This window comes from Coregonus lavaretus (genome assembly GCF_964263955.1).
Source record: "Coregonus lavaretus genome assembly, chromosome: 37".
In the NCBI taxonomy this organism is placed as follows: domain Eukaryota; kingdom Metazoa; phylum Chordata; class Actinopteri; order Salmoniformes; family Salmonidae; genus Coregonus; species Coregonus lavaretus.
The window spans coordinates 19037436-19056742 of record NC_140024.1 but is presented as its reverse complement, the minus strand read 5'-3'; the positions used below and the strand labels follow the sequence as shown (position 1 = coordinate 19056742).

At 44.1% G+C, this 19307-nt stretch overlaps 1 protein-coding gene across 3 annotated transcripts in view; it reads left to right on the top strand.

The window, feature by feature from the left end:
- pde3b (phosphodiesterase 3B) overlaps positions 1–19307 on the top strand; it is a 96248-nt gene that overhangs the window by 66463 nt on the left and 10478 nt on the right. For 2 of the 3 annotated variants that reach the window (XM_084154746.1, XM_084154744.1), the window contains exons 2-10: positions 8692–8742; positions 10654–10902; positions 12644–12792; positions 13787–13890; positions 14390–14603; positions 14744–14841; positions 15102–15259; positions 18006–18134; positions 18575–18686. In XM_084154746.1, the coding sequence (XP_084010872.1) occupies positions 8692–8742; positions 10654–10902; positions 12644–12792; positions 13787–13890; positions 14390–14603; positions 14744–14841; positions 15102–15259; positions 18006–18134; positions 18575–18686 (1264 nt within the window). The remainder of the gene's footprint in view (positions 1–8691; positions 8743–10653; positions 10903–12643; positions 12793–13786; positions 13891–14389; positions 14604–14743; positions 14842–15101; positions 15260–18005; positions 18135–18574; positions 18687–19307) is intronic. The other variant, XM_084154745.1, reaches the window with a different exon arrangement.

The following is a 19307-nucleotide window of genomic DNA, read 5'->3' as shown; positions in this document are numbered from 1 at the left end:
TTTGATGGTTCGTCGGAGGGCATAGCGGGATTTCTTATAAGCGTCCGGGTTAGAGTCCCGTTCCTTGAAAGCGGCAGCTCTACCCTTTAGCTCAGTGCGGATGTTTCCTGTAATCCATGGCTTCTGGTTGGGGTATGTACGTACGGTCACTGTGGGGACGACATCATCGATGCACTTATTGATGAAGCCAGTGACTGATGTGGTGTACTCCTCAATGCTGTCTGAAGAATCCCGGAACATGTTCCAGTCTGTGCTAGCAAAACAGTCCTGTAGCTTAGCATCTGCGTCATCTGACCACTTTTTTATTAACCGAGTCACTGGTGCTTCCTGCTTTAGTTTTTGCTTATAAGCAGGAATCAGGAGGATATAGTTATGGTCAGATTTGCCAAATGGAGGGCGAGGGAGAGCTTTGTATGCGTCTCTGTGTGTGGAGTAAAGGTGGTCTAGAGTTTTTTTCCTCTGGTTGCACATTTAACATGCTGGTAGAAATTAGGTAGAACGGATTTAGGTTTCCCTGCATTAAAGTCCCCGGCCACTAGGAGCGCTGCATCTGGATGAGCGTTTTCCTGTTGATTTATGGCCTTGTACAACTCATTCAGTGCAATCTTAATGCCAGCATTGGTTTGTGGTGGTAAATAGACAGCTAGTGGAGGCAACTTTGTGGAGGCAACTTTGTCGTCGTTACCTCGTGTTGATTTTCAGGGTCGGGACCACAATGGACAAAAGCTGCAGCTTGCGGTCCGTCTAGTCTGATCTGATAATTCTTATCTCAGTCTTTTATGCACTCTGGTAAAGAGGGACGTTTCCGTCATACTGACACGCTCTCTGAGCTCCCTCGGGTGTGGCTACGAGGCAAAAGTATTATTATCACTATGATTTTGTTAGAAAGCTAAAATCACATTCCTATCTTCACGGAAACATTGTCTTCCTCCTTGATATAAATGATGTAAACCTAATATACACAGTGTAAAAGCTCTTCAAGTCACAATGTTTTTGTTATAACACCTTTATACAATTTTTTATGACGTCACAAAATAGACATTAATTTTCCATATTCCATTTCTCATCATTCCCAACATTTAGATGTTGAAATATATTGTCCCAATGTTCATTGTTGGATGTTGAAGTTTTTGGGCAGCAAAAGTCTCTGACACAAAGGACATTCCTTTCACCATACTAGAGGCCGGAGAGAGTCATGACACCTACAGTTGAAGTCGGAAGTTTACATACACTTAGGTTAGTCATTAAAACTTGTTTTTCAACCACTCCACACATTTCTTGTTAGCAAACTATAGTTTTGACAAGTCGGTTAGGACATCTACTTTGTGCATGACACAAGTAATTTTTCCAACAATTGTTTACAGACAGATTATTTAATTTATAATTCACTGCATCACAATTCCAGTGGATCAGAAGTTTACATACACTAAGTTGACTGTGCCTTTAAACAGCTTGGAAAATTCCAGAAAATGATGTCATGGCTTTAGAAGCTTCTGATAGGCTAATTGACATAATTTGAGTCAATTGGACGTGTACCTGTGGATGTATTTCAAGGCCTACTTTCAAACTCAGTGCCTCTTTGCTTGACATCATGGGAAAATCAAAAGAAATCTGCCAAGACCTCAGAAAAATAGCAATTTCCAAACGTCCGAATGTACCACGTTCATCTGTACAAACAATAGTACGCAAGTATAAACACCATGGGACCACTCAGCCGTCATACCGCACAGGAAGGAGACGCGTTCTGTCTCCTAGAGATGAACGTACTTTGATGGTAAAGTGCAAATCAATCCCAGAACAACAGCAAAGGACCTTGTGAAGATGCTGGAGGAAACAGGTACAAAAGTATCTATATCCACAGTCCTATATCGACATAACCTGAAAGGCCGCTCAGCAAGGAAGAAGCCACTGCTCCAAAACCGCCATAAAAAAGCCAGACTACGGTTTGTAACTACACATGGGGACAAAGATCTTACTTTTTGGAGAAATGTCCTCTGGTCTGATGAAACAAAAATAGAACTGTTTGGCCGTAATGACCATCGTTATGTTTGGAGGAAAAAGGTGGATGCTTGCAAGCCGAAGAACACAATCCCAACCGTGAAGCACGGGGGTGGCAGCATCATGCTGTGGGGGTGCTTTGCTGCAGGAGTGACTGTTGCACTTCATAAAATAGATGGCATCATGAGGAAGGAAAATTGTGTGGATATATTGAAGCAACATCTCAAGACATCAGTCAGGAAGTTAAAGCTTGGTCGCAAATGGGTCTTCCAAATGGACAATGCATACTTCCAAAGTTGTGGCAAAATGGCTTAAGGACAACAAAGTCAAGTTATTGGAGTGGCCATCACAAAGCCCTGACCTCAATCCTATTGAACATTTGTGGGCAGAACTGAAAAAGCGTGTGCGAGCAAGGAGGCCTACAAACCTGACTCAGTTACACTAGTTCTTTCAGGAGGAATGGGCCAAAATTCACCCAACTTATTGTGGGAAGCTTGTGTAAGGCTACCCAAAACTTTTGACCCAAGTTAAACAATTTAAAGGCAATGCTACCAAATACTAATTGAGTGTATGTAAACTTCTGACCCACTGGGAATGTGATGAAAGAAATAAAAGCTGAAATAAATAATTCTCTCTACTATTATTCTGAGATTTCACATTCTTAAAATAAAGTGGTGATCCTAACTGACCTAAGACAGGGAATTTTTACTAGGATTAAATGTCAGGCATTGTGAAAAACTGAGTTTAAATGTATTTGGCTAAGGTGAATGTAAACTTCCGACTTCAACTGTATATTGTGACTCTATCAGCCCTATATTGTGACTATATTAGGCCCTATATTGTGACTATATTGTGACTATATCAGCCCTATATTGTGACTATATTGTGGCTATATCGGGCCCTATATTGTGACTATATTAGGCCCTATATCGTGACTATATTAGGCCCTATATTGTGACTATATTAGGCCCTATATTGGGACTATATTAGGCCCTTTATTGTGACTAGATTAGACCCTATATTGTGACTATATTAGGCCCTATATTGTGACTATATTAGGCCCTATATTGTGACTATATTAGGCCCTATATTGTGACTATATTAGGCCCTATATTGTGACTATATTAGGCCCTATATTGTGACTATATTAGGCCCTATATTGTGTCTAAATTAGGCCCTTTATTGTGACTATATTAGGCCCTATATTGTGACTATATTAGGCCCTATATTGTGACTAAATTAGGCCCTATATTGTGACTAAATTAGGCCCTTTATTATGACTAAATTAGGCCCTTTATTGTGACTATATCAGCCCTCTATTGTGATTATATTAGGCCCTATATTGTGACTATATTGTGACTATATCAGCCTTATATTGTGACTATATCAGGCCCTATATTGTAACTATATTGTGACTATAGTAGTAGGCTCCATTGTGACCTTCTCATACAGATAAGAATGTTCCAGTATGTTTACCTCCATTTTAATTTACAAGTAGAGTTGTGTTAAAATAGGAGAGGGTGTAGCATAGCTTGATTTACAATCCTCCATATTTGCATTGGTACTGTTGTACACATAGTATTGTACCATGTTACATAAACGTGTGTGTGTGTGTGTCTATATGTGTAGCGTACTTGGATGTGTTCATCCTCATGACAATCCTCCTCTTTCTTGTTAAGAATAACACATGATGCTCTCTTTTGACCTAAAAACTGGTGAATCATCTGTAATAAGGCAGGTGTATGTGTGCGTGTTACGTTGTTGTTACACACCACAGTAGATAGCTAACAGGCCTGTGTATTGTGGCCATTCAACTCTGCTGTTGACCCACCTTCCTCTGTCTCTGGAACTGTATTAAATTCACAGTAAAGTCATGTGTGAACAGAGCTTGGCATGTTTTGTGTGAGACTACATGTTGAGGTGAAGAGAAACATAGAGTGTACAGAGAGATACGAACAGGCCGTACGTGTGTGTGTACGTATGTGTGTACGTGTGTGTGTGTGCTCACAGAGGTGTGAACAAAGCGTCAGAGGGACACACGTATCTGAGGAACACGCTACCTAGCTCCAGTCTGACAGCCAGGCCAGCAGCACGTCTCGACTGCGTCATCCACTCCACTCCATGGCATCCTTTCTCTCTCTATCTCTCTCTCACTCCTTCCACTCCATGGCAGCCTCTCTCTCTCCCTCCATCTCTGTCACTCCCTCCCTCCCTCTCTCTCGTTTCTCTCTCGTCTCTCGTCACCCTCTCCCTCCCTCCGACCCATCTCTCTCTCTCTCCTCCCTCCCACCTATCTCTCTGTAAACAAGCAGACGTCCAACAGATCTTTCCTCCGGCCCTCTCCCACCATCCCGTTGCCATGGCGTTTGGAGCATTGTTTGCTGGCCTCTGTTGAGTTGCCATGGCAGTGCTTATTTGCTGTACTAAATGTTTGGCCGCGTTGTACAGATTCTGATGACAAACACGGAGCATCCCGCTCTGATCAATGAAACTGCCTCTGATTGGAGAGGAAGGAACGAGGCCTCTCACAGAAGCGCAGCACAGATACATTTGCCATCCAATCTAACCTATTTAATGGCCTTATATTCTTTGTGTCTGGTGTCTTTTGATGCAGATAAAATATGTTTTGGGGTGACATTCCCTTGACATAAATGCTTTGGTTTCTGTGTTCAATCAGAGGAGCTCTGGTTGCAATTCTTGGTGTCTGATACTCAATTATTATTTAGAACAACACTGGTATCACTCACACTCCCAGAGTGCATCACTCCTCATTACACCTGCTCTCACACTCTCTAGCAGTCTACTACTGAACACACAACCTAGACTAAGGATCCTGTGCAATCACAAAGGTATCCTTATTTGCTCCGTTAGTTAAAGCTAAAAAACAAATGTCTTTGAGGATTACATTTAGGATTCATGTGATTTATGTGAACGTTTACAATTATGTGAAACAAAAAGAGAACTGGATAATAAATGCTTTCTTGCATTGCATAAAGGATGTTGTTTTACCTTCCCTGCACTATGTTCGAGTGTATTGGTGATCAGTGAACTAACACTTAAGCATCAAAGATGCACCAAACATTTACAGTGTAATTATATGATATGTCAATGTTCTAATGTTCTCTCAGACAGTTGAGCTTAGTGCATACTGGTCTACTTCAATCTACATCATGACTAGACTTATACTGCCTGGGATTGTGCTTTCTGTCTATTTAGATGTGAGTTGCTGTGTGTTTTTGTGTTTAAGTTTGAGAGGTGGTCTGTGACTAGAGACTAGAGAGAGCAGAGGCCTTGAAGTGTGTCCATCCATCCACATGCCTCTAGCACACCCCCCTGTGGCCAGTAGAAAGACTACATGCTCTTTGAGTCTTGAGGGAATGAGTGTTTGCTCTCTGGGTTTAACATGGCGACTAACCCGTGTGTTCCTTCCTCTCTGTGAGGACATGTAGAGGCCTAATGATCTCCCTGTATGATGGTAGACTGCTCCCAAGACACACACGCTTCAGGACAGATGGTTCTACTCTGTCTAGACTATAGATCGTCCACAGATACTGTTGGGTGTTTGTTGCTGTTATTTTGTTGTTCCCAGAAGTGGTAGTTTGACCATTTAAACTCATTTATATGCAGTAGCCTATTTAATATGTTTTATTGAAGTGAAAATACTGTCCAAAAAGTAGACAAACTAGTTAATTAAATAATATCAACAAATGGTAGAAATGGTATCCGTAGCATTCATTTCTAGAGTTTGTACTGTAGGTCTAGGCCTATCTAAACAAATTCACATCAATTCAACACCTAGGTCTAGTTGTTGCAATGTGTAGTAAGTAAACCTACGACCCAGTATGTGACAACTGAAGTTTAACACTAGTGGCATAGTAGCAGTTTGTCTGTGGTGTGAGACTGTTTGAGCTCCTGTTTGGTGACTTTTCTCTCAGACAGATAATGTGGAAATGCTGGTCATTGACGTAATTGGGGCTAGATAAAATCTGAGAGCACCACCATTGACGTTTCATTGTGGTCGGCTGGTCGCAGTGGTTTGCTTTTTGTGTTTTTCCTTTCTACAAAATGCATAAGTTAGAGACAGGAGCTCTCTATGTGTGTGTAGGCCTAAATAACACTCTACAGCAGTAGAAAGTCCACAGTGTGGTAATTCTTTTATGTAAGCTGTTTGACTTGATTCTATCATACCCCCATGGGTTTACTTTAGGATAACTACTAGAGGTGAATAAAGTAACAACACTTTCTCATTGACCTCTTTAATATGCTACAACAGTTACACTTTGTCTAATGCTGTAAAATAGACTGTTTCTCATTGACCTCTTTAATATTCTACAACAGTTACACTATGGCTAATGCTGTAAAATAGACAATGTTTCTCATTGACGTCTTTAATATTCTACAACATTTACAGTATTTTTAATGCTGTAAAATAGACTGTTTCTCATTGACCTCTTTAATATTATACAACAGTTACACTGTCTAATGCAGTAAAATAGACTATATATCTCATTGACCTCTTTAATATTCTACAACAGTTACACTATGTCTAATACTGTAAAATAGACTGTTTCTCATTGTGGACCTATTGTATTAGAAATGATGCATGTTGAAGCGCTTCACATGTTATGGTAAAACAACAATAGTTGGTTCTGATTAATTAATACCTGCATGTGTGTATATACAGTGAGGGAAAAAAGTATTTGATCCCCTGCTGATTTTGTACGTTTGCCCACTGACAAAAACATGATCAGTCTATAATTTTAATGGTAGGTTTATTTTGAACATTGAGAGACAGAATAACATCAACAAAATCCAGAAAAACGCATGTCAAAAATGTTATAAATTGATTTCCAGTTTAATGAGGGAAATAAGTATTTGACCCCTCTGCAAAACATGACTTAGTACTTGGTGACAAAACCCTTGTTGGCAATCACAGAGGTCAGATGTTTCTTGTAGTTGGCCACCAGGTTTGCACACATCTCAGGAGGGATTTTGTTCCACTCCTCTTTGCAGATCTTCTCCAAGTCATTAAGGTTTCGAGGCTGACGTTTGGCAACTCGAACATTCAGCTCCCTCCACAGATTTTCTATGGGATTAAGGTCTGGAGACTGGCTAGGCCACTCCAGGACCTTAATGTGCTTCTTCTTGAGCCACTCCTTTGTTGCCTTGGCCGTGTGTTTTGGGTCATTGTCATGCTGGAATACCCATCCACGACCCATTTTCAATGCCCTGGCTGAGGGAAGGAGGTTCTCACCCAAGATTTTACGGTACCCGTCCATCGTCCCTTTGATGCAGTGAAGTTGTCCTGTCCCCTTAGCAGAAAAACACCCCCAAAGCTTAAAATTTCCACCTCCATGTTTGACGGTGAGGATGGTGTTCTTGGGGTCATAGGCAGCATTCCTCCTCCTCCAAACACGGCGAGTTGAGTTGATGCCAAAGAGCTCCATTTTGGTCTCATCTGACCACAACACTTTCACCCAGTTCTCCTCTGACTCATTCAGATGTTCATTGGCAAACTTCAGACGGCCCTGTCTATGTGCTTTGTTGAGCAGGGGGACCTTGCGGGCGCTGCAGGATTTCAGTCCTTCACGGCGTAGTGTGTTACCAATTGTTTTCTTGGTGACTATGGTCCCAGCTGCTTTGAGATCATTGACAAGATCCTCCCGTGTAGTTCTGGGCTGATTCCTCACCGTTCTCATGATCATTGCAACTCCACGAGGTGAGATCTTGCATGGAGCCCCAGGCCGAGGGAGATTGACAGTTATTTTGTGTTTCTTCCATTTGCGAATAATCGCACCAACTGTTGTCACCTTCTCACCAAGCTGCTTGGCGATGGTCTTGTAGCCCATTCCAGCATTATGTAGGTCTACAATCTTGTCCCTGACATCCTTGGAGAGCTCTTTGGTTTTGGCCATGGTGGAGAGTTTGGAATCTGATTGATTGATTGCTTCTGTGGACAGGTGTCTTTTATACAGGTAACAAGCTGAGATTAGGAGCACTCCCTTTAAGAATGTGCTCCTAATACATTTACATTTCAGTCATTTAGCAGACGCTCTTATCCAGAGCGACTTACAGTTAGTGAATACATATTTATTTATTTATTTTTATACTGGCCCCCCGTGGGAATCAAACCCACAACCCTGGCGTTGCAAACGCCATGCTCTATCAACTGAGCTACATCCCTGCCGGCCATTCCCTCCCCTACCCTGGACGACGCTGGGCCAATTGTGCGCCGCCCATGAGTCTCCCGGTCGCGGCCGGCTGCGACAGAGCCTGGATTCGAACCAGGATCTCTAGTGGCACAGTTAGCACTGCGATGCAGTGCCTTAGACCACTGCGCCACTCAGGAATCTCAGCTCGTTACCTGTATAAAAGACACCTAGGAGCCAGAAATCTTTCTGATTGAGAGGGGGTCAAATACTTATTTCCCTCATTAAAATGCAAATCAATTTATAACATTTTTGACATGCGTTTTTCTGGATTTTTTTGTTGTTATTCTGTCTCTCACTGTTCAAATAAACCTACCATTAAAATGATAGACTGATAATTTCTTTGTCAGTGGGCAAACGTACAAAATCAGCAGGGGACCAAATACTTTTTTCCCTCACTGTATATATCTATCTGTAATACACACACCTAGACCTACGTCCTAGCAAGGCTGCCTGACTGATGTGTGTGTTTTCCCTCTTTCAGATGATCCTATGGGACTGGGACCTGAAGCAGTGGTACAAGCCCCAGTATCAGGTCAGTGTGGTCACACACACACACACACACACACACACACACACACACACACACACACACACACACACACACACACACACACACACACACACACACACACACACACACACACACACACAAAGAGAATATACTCATCTGGATACAGTATATCACTATTAGAGCACATGTGCAGTCTATCATTCACATCAGGTCTCCCGAGTGGCGCAGTGGTCTAAGGCACTGCATCGCAGTGCTAGCTGTGCCACTAGAGATCCTGGTTCGAATCCAGGCTCTGTCGTAGCCGGCCACGACCGGGAGACCCATGGGGCGGCGCACAATTGGCCCAGCGTCGTCCAGGGTAGGGGAGGGAATGGCCGGCAGGGATGTAGAGCATGGCGTTTGCAACGCCAGGGTTGTGGGTTCGATTCCCACGGGCAGCCAGTATGAAAAATAAAAAGATAATGTAAGTCGCTCTGGATAAGAGCGTCTGCTAAATGACTAAAATGTAAATGTAATATCAGGGTTGGGGATAATTTCCTATTTTACTTTCAATCCATGGAATGAGTTGGAATGACATGTATACAAACTAGACCATCAACCCTGATAGGGTAACAAGAATTTGAATTCCCAGAGAGGGCATTGAATTGACAAAATGTAAGTAAAAGAGGATACTGAATAAAAATGGTATTAGTGTAGTTCTTTGAAATATTTAATCATATTTCAAAGAATTGAGGCTGTGGATTTATTTAACTAACTCCAACCTTTTTGGACATCAGATTATCTTGATAGATTTTGGAGTACCTCCACATAATCTATTTTCTAATCTAGTATACTGGCCTTGTGTTCCAATTTATTGTCAAATCACTGACACACGTTTTATACTAGGTCTACTTTAATATGCATCATAAAATGGAAGCATCTGTGTTTTTTGTAAGTGTGTGTGTGCATGCACGTGTTTGAGCTGTGTGTGTAGGCCTGCCTATGTATATGTGTGTGTGTGTGTGTATTTTGTGCCTTATGTGTGTGTTGTCATCCTGTTGGGGTCCACAGTGTTTTGCAGACATGCTGTACATGTAGATCAACAGGAAGCTGTGCTCCTCTGACTGAAGTCTGCCCCCACTCATCACTCACCACTCATTGTGGCCACAGAGCTGGGGCTTAAAAGGCAGCTTAGTTCTCCAAACCCTCTAGTCTTTTATATGGGGTCTATCAGCACAGCAACAGTCAGTAGGTTGAGCAGGATGAGAATTCGTGATCTTAAGAATAAGGATTTTCTTATGAACTTCTCAAATGTCTTCTTATGAACTTCTTAACTGTCTTAAGATGATTGTAGCAAGGCAACCCAGCTGTCTCTCTAGCGATGGCAATCATGTTAGCATATTTCTAACTGTTCTAAAATATGTTATTGGGTTTAAAACAATCAACACTGAAACTTTCAGATGAAGTTTGTGAGTCAATTAAACATGTTAAATAGCTTTCATTAGCATATTCTCTCACTTCCATGAGTTTAAGACAAGGGTTTAGCTATCTTGGAATTCCAAGAAGAAATCAAATAACTTTATTTTCAAGAATCTAATTTCTTCTTAATTTTTTGCTTAAGGAGAAACATAAGAAGTAACATGATAACATTTCCAAGAACCTTTTTGAGGAATAGCAACTTTGCTTAATTTTCTTCATAAGTCCATAGTTAAGGAAGAAATTGCAATTAAGAAGGAATTTCTTCTTAAGAAGGTTTTGTGAATCCAAGCCCAGGTGTTTTCTTGTGTTTGGTAATTTAAATCCAATCTGGGTTCATTAGAAACAGTGGAAAGGAATGAGGAAATGACACCAGGCTCTCTTCTTTAGTACAGTATATACTGTATGTTTGTGTTGTGCTCTGCTGAACGAGGCATCTCTCTGACATGTGTCCTGTTGTCTCCTCCGTGTCCCCAGGGAGCAGTAAGCGGTAACGGGGTGGACTTATCGGTCATCAACGAGGCCAGGAACATGGTGTCTGACCTGCTGATGGACTCGTCCCTGTCGCCCCACACTGTCTCTTCCCTGCGCAGCGTCAGCAGCCTCATGGGGACCTTCTCTGGCTCCTGTCGGCCCAGGGTCAACCCCTTCACCCCCTTCCCAGGTTTCTACTCCTGTACCGAGGTGGAGGACCCTGCAGAGAGGGGCGACAGGAAGCCCCTGAAGGTAGGCCCTCCAGCAGCCTTCTGAATGTGTTACTAGCAGGTCATAACTAACACACAGACAGAAGCCTGCTGAGACTAGCAGGCCAACACATTATCCACTAACACATTATCCACTAACACATTATCCACTTATACATGGTATCTTATCCACTTATACATGGTATCTTATCCACTTATACATGGTATCTTATCCACTTATACATGGTATCTTATCCTCATAATGAACGTTCCTCTTCTATATGTTCACCAGTGTTATGTAGACATGGTTTTTTTGTTTTTAGTTGAACCTGCTCTACTCTATGTAGCCTGGTAGTGTGCTGAATATAAACTCAGCAAAAAAAGAAACATCCTCTCACTGTCAACTGCGTTTATTTTCAGCAAACTTAACATGTGTAAATATTTGTATGAACATAACAAGATTCAACAACTGAGACATAAACTGAACAAGTTCCACAGACATGTGATGTTACCCCACTCTTCCACCAAGGCACCTGCAAGTTCCCGTACATTTCTGGGTGGAATGGCCCTAGCCCTCACCCTCTGATCCAACAGGTCCCAGACGTGCTCAATGGGATTGAGATCCGGGCTCTTCGCTGGCAATGGCAGAGCGGTGACATTCCTGTCTTGCAGGAAATCACGCACAGAATGAGCAGTATGGCTGGTGGCATTGTCATGCTGGAGGGTCATGTCAGGATGAGCCTGCAGGAAGGGTACCACATGAGGGAGGAGGATGTCTTCCCTGTAACGCACAGCGTTGAGATTGCCTGCAATGACAACAAGCTCAGTCCGATGATGCTGTGACACACCACCCCAGACCGTGACGGACCCTCCACCTCCAAATCGATCCCGCTCCAGAGTACAGGCCTCGGCATAACGCTCATTCCTTCGACGATAAATGCGAATCCAACCATCACCCCTGGTGAGATTAAACCGCGACTCGTCAGTGAAGAGCACTTTTTGCCAGTCCTGTCTGGTCCAGCGACGGTGGGTTTGTGCCCATAGGCGACGTTGTTGCCGGTGATGTCTGGTGAGGACCTGCCTTACAACAGGCCTACAAGCCCTCAGTCCAGCCTCTCTCAGCCTATTGCGGACAGTCTGAGCACTGATGGAGGGATTGTGCATTCCTGGTGTAACTCGGGCAGTTGTTGTTGCCATCCTGTACCTGTCCCGCAGGTGTGATGTTTGGATGTACCGATCCTGTGCAGGTGTTGTTACACGTGGTCTGCCACTGCGAGGACGATCAGCTGTCCGTCCTGTCTCCGTGTAGCGCTGTCTTAGGACATTGCAATTTATTGCCCTGGCCACATCTGCAGTCCTCATGCCTCCTTGCAGCATGCCTAAGGCACGTTCACGCAGATGAGCAGGGACCCTGGGCATCTTTCTTTTGGTGTTTTTCAGAGTCAGTAGAAAGGCCTCTTTAGTGTCCTAAGTTTTCATAACTGTGACCTTAATTGCCTACCGTCTGTAAGCTGTTAGTGTCTTAACGACCGTTCCACAGGTGCATGTTCATTAATTGTTTATGGTTAATTGAACAAGCATGGGAAACAGTGTTTAAACCCTTTACAATGAAGATCTGTGAAGTTATTTTATTTTCTGTGAAGTTTTACGAATTATCTTTGAAAGACAGGGTCCTGAAAAAGGGACCTTTCTTTTTTTGCTGAGTTTCCATCTGCCTGTGACTGTGCTGTAGCATCATTGACCAAAATGTAATAATGTCTCCCTCCTCCCCTCCACACACCCAGGGTCTTAGCAGCAGGAACAGCCTGCCCACCCCCCAACTCCGCCGGGGCTCCACCTCCTCCCCTCTCCCCCCTCTGGAGTCGGCCTCCTCCCGCTGGGAACGCAACAACGGCAAGAGACCGGGACCCCACCCTGACCTCAATATGACCAGGTACGATCACCATCAGGTGGGACTTCAGAGTTCAGACACCCCCTGACCTCAGTGCCACCAGGTTAAAGACATGCCCCGGTAGTGTTATAAACCTCACGGTTTTGGCTAAGTGTGTCAATGTGCAGTTCATACATGCATAATCTATGAGCAGAATTACTGTCTTTCCTCAATTAGCCACGAAATCCCTAATTTGAAAGCGACTGTTTTTTTTAGAAGCTGTGTGGCGCCATTTTCCCTACATTTACCCCCACGTGGGCCAGCCCCCTAGCAATTCGAGTTTCAGCCAATGAGCGTCAGCCCCTCACCATTTGAGTGACAGCTAGCAAGACGCACACACAGTAGAGAGAGAGAGCAATGACGTGGTGCACAAATCTGTACATTTACGAGGTAGCACGTAATTTTCGGGGACCATTTTTTGCTTGTGGGCACTACTTTCAGAACTGCTGGCTAAAAAGTATACAAAAGTACCAGAGAATATCTTTAATGGTCAGGGCATTTTCAACATGGCACACTCCCCATCTTTACCCTGACATTAACAAACAGGCCCTCCCTCAGCAACACATTCTTTGTTACCATCAGTCTTTGATTAATCTCCCTGCAGATGTAATTCTCCTTTATATCCACTGGGAGGCAGTAGTGATCAAGATCTGTAAGCTGATTGCCTAACAGATAATGACCATAACATTCCTTCATTCTCTTTGTTCCAAAAATGTTTAGATGACTCACTTGATATTTTAGTGATCTTTGATCTTTTAGGGATCTTTGTCTTCTGGAAGGATACATTTTCAACATTGATTTTCATTGTCTTACTTTGAGCATCAAATGAGTTACTGTATGCTATGTAACATTTCTCTAAGCAGTTCATCTTTAGACATAAGAGCGGGTGTGAAAAAGTTCATCTTTATAATGGTGTACATTGAATATGAAAGCATTTTAACTGATGTTGTCTCATTAATTCAAGCAGTAAGTGCCATGTTTTGTGTGTGTGTTCCAGCCCGGGGTCTCTGTCCAATGGGCCCAATGCTAACCTGTTGACCATCCCTAAGCAGAGGTCTTCCTCTGTGACCCTGACCTACCATGCCGGGCCCAGGAGAGCAGGTGAGACCATGAGGATTTACTATACACACAAGTCTGATTTACTGTGTGGAAGTGAAATGTGTTTTTAAGTTGTTTGACTAGCTCTCTCTCTCTCTTACTTTCTCTCTGTCTCCTGAGTGGCGCAGTGGTCTAAGGCACTGCATCGCAGTGCTAGCTGTGCCACTAGAGATCCTGGTTCGAATCCAGGCTCTGTCGCAGCCGGCCGCGACCGGGAGACTAATGGGCGGCGCACAATTGGCCCAGCGTTGTCCAGGGTAGGGGAGGGAATGGCCGGCAGGGATGTAGCTCAGTTGATAGAGCATGGCGTTTGCAACGGCAGGGTTGTGGGTTCGATTCCCACGGGGGACCAGTATGAAAAAAAAATATAAAAAAAATATATATATATATATATGTATTCACTAACTGTAAGTCGCTCTGGAAAAGAGCGTCTGCTAAATGACTAAAATGTAAATGTCTCTCTCTCCTATCTCTCTCTCTCTCTCTCTCTCTCTCTCTCTAGGTGCGTCCCCCAGTCTGAGTCCTGTCAGCTCCCCCAGCCACTGTCCACCGGGGGGAGGTCCATCCTCCCAGGTCACGCGCCCCCCGGTGGAGTTCCCTGACACGGCTGACTTCCTCACCAAGCCCAGCGTCAACCTGCACAAGCCCCTGGGCTACATCCTCAGCTCCCCTGACTTCCAGGGGCCCTACCGCAGCCCTGCGGCCCTGTGCACCAGGTAGGGCAATCTACTACCCTCTTCCCCTACCCCCTCCATTATATCCTACTGTTGTAGAGCCAGTTCTGCTGTAGAGTTGCATTTCACCATGTGTATTGATGATGTTGGTGGCTGTGTTTGTCCCCCTGCTCACGCGGTAGCTGTGGTCGTCAGATGCTGAAGAACATGCCCAGTATGGAGGCGGGGGAGGGACACCTGCCGTTCACTGGTCATGCTGAGGCCCAGCGCAGACGCTCAGGTATGACACCTGCTGGAATGTAGCCTCACTCTCGCAACACAAACTCACCAGCATCATTAACTGGAATGGAAGTATGTTGTACAGACACATAGGCTGCACAGTGTTTTTGTGCACACACCCATGACTTAGCTTACTGTTTCCACTCTCAAAAGATTGAAAACCTGCTGAATCAGAGAGTCAATTCATTAGAATAATGCTTCACACCTAAATGTTAAACCAGTTGTCAACTCACTGTGATGTGCAATGTGTCTCCTCCACAGCAGGTGAGGGGTCAGAGTTCATGGGGGAGGCACTGATCAGGGAGGAGAGTGTGGAGGCCGAGTCGACGGGGGACAGGAGTCCAGATGCAGGGAGCCGGGGCCAGACAGATGAGGAGGAGCAGAGCCCCACCATAGAGCAGCAGACTCAGGAAACAGCGGTACGCAGCACTAATGCTACAGTATGCTAAGAGGGCATTCCCACGCAGAGCTAACGGAGGAGTATGAATTATGTACCTTTTGAGAGCATATTGATAGTGCGTTGTTTAGCACAACCTCATGCAACCTGACACGCCTCCCCTCCGCTACTCCAGCGCGCCTTCCCCATTGAAATACATTGAGTTGGCTCTGTCATTTTACTCTGTGTTGCTCAGTGTGAATGCACCCTACTGCTAGGCTAACGTCACAGAGCTGCAGACTTAAGAAACAGAGGTAGGCTACACTAACATTAGACTAATGTTAAATAACAGTAGCTTTGAAGGGATATGTCTCAGTCAGTATTAACACCTTACAGCGTTCGTTAGCCTTCCTGTGTGTAGCATTGCTGCCGCTGCACTATCCCAACCAGGAGACTCCCTCTGAGTGAGATAACACAATCAGGCCAACACATGTAACAGAGTAGCTAGCTATAGTATGTGTCCTCTAGTTAGTTCTGGGAATACGGCAAAGGTTTTCCTCAGACACTCATTGGGTGCATGTCTTTCAGTCTGTTGTGATGTAGCTAACAGCCGTGTAAACCCAGTGTGATGGGGGTAGTGTTGATCTGGCTCTGTCCTGGAATGCCCCCTCTGTTTACTTGGGCTGTGCTCTCACTTTCTTTATTGGACAAACCAAGCCTTGTTAAATCAAGCCAGCTGTTAAGACAACTGAGTAGGGTTCATCTGAGGATTCTGTGGGGTAATTCTAAAGTGAATCATTCAAAAGCAACGCACACATAGTCAGTCTGGAGCCTGCTTTCATCCCCATATCAGAGGAATGAGATTCATAAGAGTTGCGATGTGGTGTTTTGGATAGTCTGGTTGTCTACGGGCCTGTGTGTGTGTGTTTGTGTGTGTGTGTGTGTGTGTGTGTGTTAATGTGCCTGTGTGTGTTAATGTGTTGTGTCTGTGTGTTTTAATGTGTGTCTGTGTGTGTGTTAATGTACAGTACCAGTCAAAAGTTTGGACACACCTGCTCATTCAAGGGTTTTTATTTATTTCTACTATTTTCTACATTGTAGAATAATAGTGAAGACATCAAAACTATGAAATAACACATAAGGAATCATGTAGTAACCAAAAAAGTGTTAAACAAATCAAAATATATTTTATATTTGAGATTCTTCAAAGTAGCCACCTTTTGCCTTGATGACAGCTTTGCACACTCTTGGCATTCTCTCAACCAGCTTCATGAGGTAGTTACCTGGAATGCATTTAAATTAACAGGTGTGCCTTGTTAAAAGTTAATTTGTGGAATTTCTTTCCTTCTTAATGCGTTTGAGCCAATTAGTTGTGTTGTGACAAGGTAGGGGTGGTATACAGAAGATAGCCCTATTTGGTAAAAGACCAAGTCCATCATTACTTTAAGACATGAAGGTCAATCAATCTGGAAAAATTTCAAGAACTTTGAAAGTTTCTTCAAGTGCAGTCGCAAAAACCATCAAGCGTTATGATGAAACTGTCTCTCATGAGAACCAGCACAGGAAAGGAATACCCAGAGTTACCTCTGCTGCAGAGGATAAGTTCATTAGAGTTACCAGCCTCAGAAATTGCAGCCCAAATAAATGCTTCACAGAGTTCAAGTAACAGACACATCTCAACATCAACTGTTCAGAGGAGACTGCGTGAATCAGGCCTTCATGGTCGAATTGCTGCAAAGAAACCACTACTAAAGCACACCAATAAGAAGAAGAGACTTCCTTGAGCCAAGAAACATGAGCAATGGACATTAGACCGGTGGAAATCTGTGCTTTGGTCTGTAGTCCAAATTTGAGATTTTTGGTTCCAACCGCTGTGTCTTTGTGAGACGCAGTGTAGGTGAACGGATGATCTCTGCATGTGTAGTTCCCATCATGAAGCATGGAGGAGGAGGTGTGATGGTGTGGGGGTGCTTTGCTGGTGACACTGTCTGTGATTTATTTAGAATTCAAGGCACACTTAACCAGCATGGCTACCACAGCATTCTGCAGCGATACGCCATCCCATCTGGTTTGGGCTTAGTGGGACTATAATTTGTTTTCCTCCAGGATGTGTAAGGGCTATTTGACCAAGAAGGAGAGTGATGGAGTGCTGAATCAGATGAGCTGGCCTCCACATTCCCCCGACCTCAACCAAATTGAGATGGTTTGGGATGAGTCGGAGTGAAGGAAAAGCAGCCAACAAGTGCTCAGCATATGTGGGAACTCCTTCAAGACTGTTGGAAAAGCATTCCAGGTGAAGCTGGTTGAGAGAATGCCAAGAGTGTGCAAAGCTGTCATCAAGGCAAAGGGTGGCTATTTTGAAGAATCGAAAATATAAAATATATTTAGATTTTTTAAACACTTTTTGGGTTACTAAATGATTCCATATGTGTTATTTCATAGTTTTGATGTCTTCACTATTATTCTACAAGGTAGAAAATAGTAAAAATAAAGAATAACCCTTGAATGAATAGGTGTGGCCAAATGTTTGACTGGTACTGAATGTGTTTTAATGAGTGTGTGTTTTAATGTTTGTGTGTGTGTGCGTGTGTGCGTGCGTGTGTGCGTGCGTGCCTGCCTGCCTGCCTGCCTGCCTGCCTGCCTGCCTGCCTGCCTGCCTGCCTGCCTGCGTGCGTGCCTGCGTGCGTGCGTGCCTTCCTGCATGTGTGTTCATCTAAACGTATGTGTGTCTTAAAAATGTGTGTGTGTGTTTAAAATGTGTGTGTGCTGTGGTCCTCTCCTGCCTGTAGGGTGAGTTCAGACTAGACCCCCTGCTGGAGAACCACGATGAACTCATGGAGAAGATCAACAGTTGGAACTTCCAGATCTTTGACCTGATGGACAGAACAGGAGGGAAGACAGGAAGAATACTCAGCTACGTCAGTACAACCACATACCAACCATCTATCTGTCATTACTCCATGATCTGTTACATCTATTCATATTTGAATAAGCAACACCTGGGTTGTATCCCAAATGGCACCCTATTCCCTATATAGTGCACTAATTTTGATCAGGGCCCACAGGCCCAAAAGTAGTTTTGTGATGCAGCCATTGAATGTATTTATTTGGAGAAACTCACTTGACTGATTGTTTTGAATGTTGAAAACAGTATGATCCCCATTACTGATATTTGACTGAATGATGTCCCGAATGCTCATAGTGTTCTTGGTGATTTCTCTATGTGCTGTTTTGAGTACACTGTGTTCTCCCAGTGTCTCACTGTCTGTCTCTGAGGGGAAAGACTTGGTTAATGTGTATTGTTTTGATTTGGGTTTTAAATTAACATAGGTGTTTTATGTGTTGTCTTTCTCCCCAGGTGACCTACACTCTGTTCCAGGACACTTGTCTGTTTGAGATGTTTAAGATCCCTGTGAGGGAGTTCATGTCCTACTTCTGTGCACTGGAGAACGGCTATAGGGATATTCCCTGTGAGTATAGTGCTGCCTATGCTTTCGTCAGTCCAGGCACAAAGCCCATATTAACACTTGGTGTATTGTCTACTCAGATGTAGAAATGATCAGACCTGGGTCAAATACATGAAGGTATGGGCCTCCCGAGTGGCGCAGCAGTCGAAGACACTGCATCGTGACGCTTGAGGAGTCACTACAGACCCGGGTTCGATCCCAGGCTGTGTCACAACCGGCCGTGACCGGGAGTCCCATAGGGCAGCACACAATTGGCCCAGCGTTGTCCGGGTTAGGGGAGGGTTTGGCCAGGGGGGCTTTTCTTCCTTGTGGCGGGCCGGGCGCCTGCAGGCTGACTTCGGTCGTCAGTTGAACGGTGTTTCCTCCGATGCATTGGTGCGGCTGGCTTCCGGGTTAAGCGGGCGGGTGTTACGGAGCACGGTTTGGCGGGTCATGTTTCGGAGGACGCATGGCTCGACCTTCGCCTCTCCCGAGCCCGTTGGGGTGTTGGTGCAATGAGACAAGATCGTAGTTGGATATGACGAAAAAGGGGGGTAAAAAAATTAACAAAATAAAAAATAAACATTAAAGTATGAGAAGTGCGCTTAATTACGCTAGTTTAGACTATTCCAGCTAAATCATGCC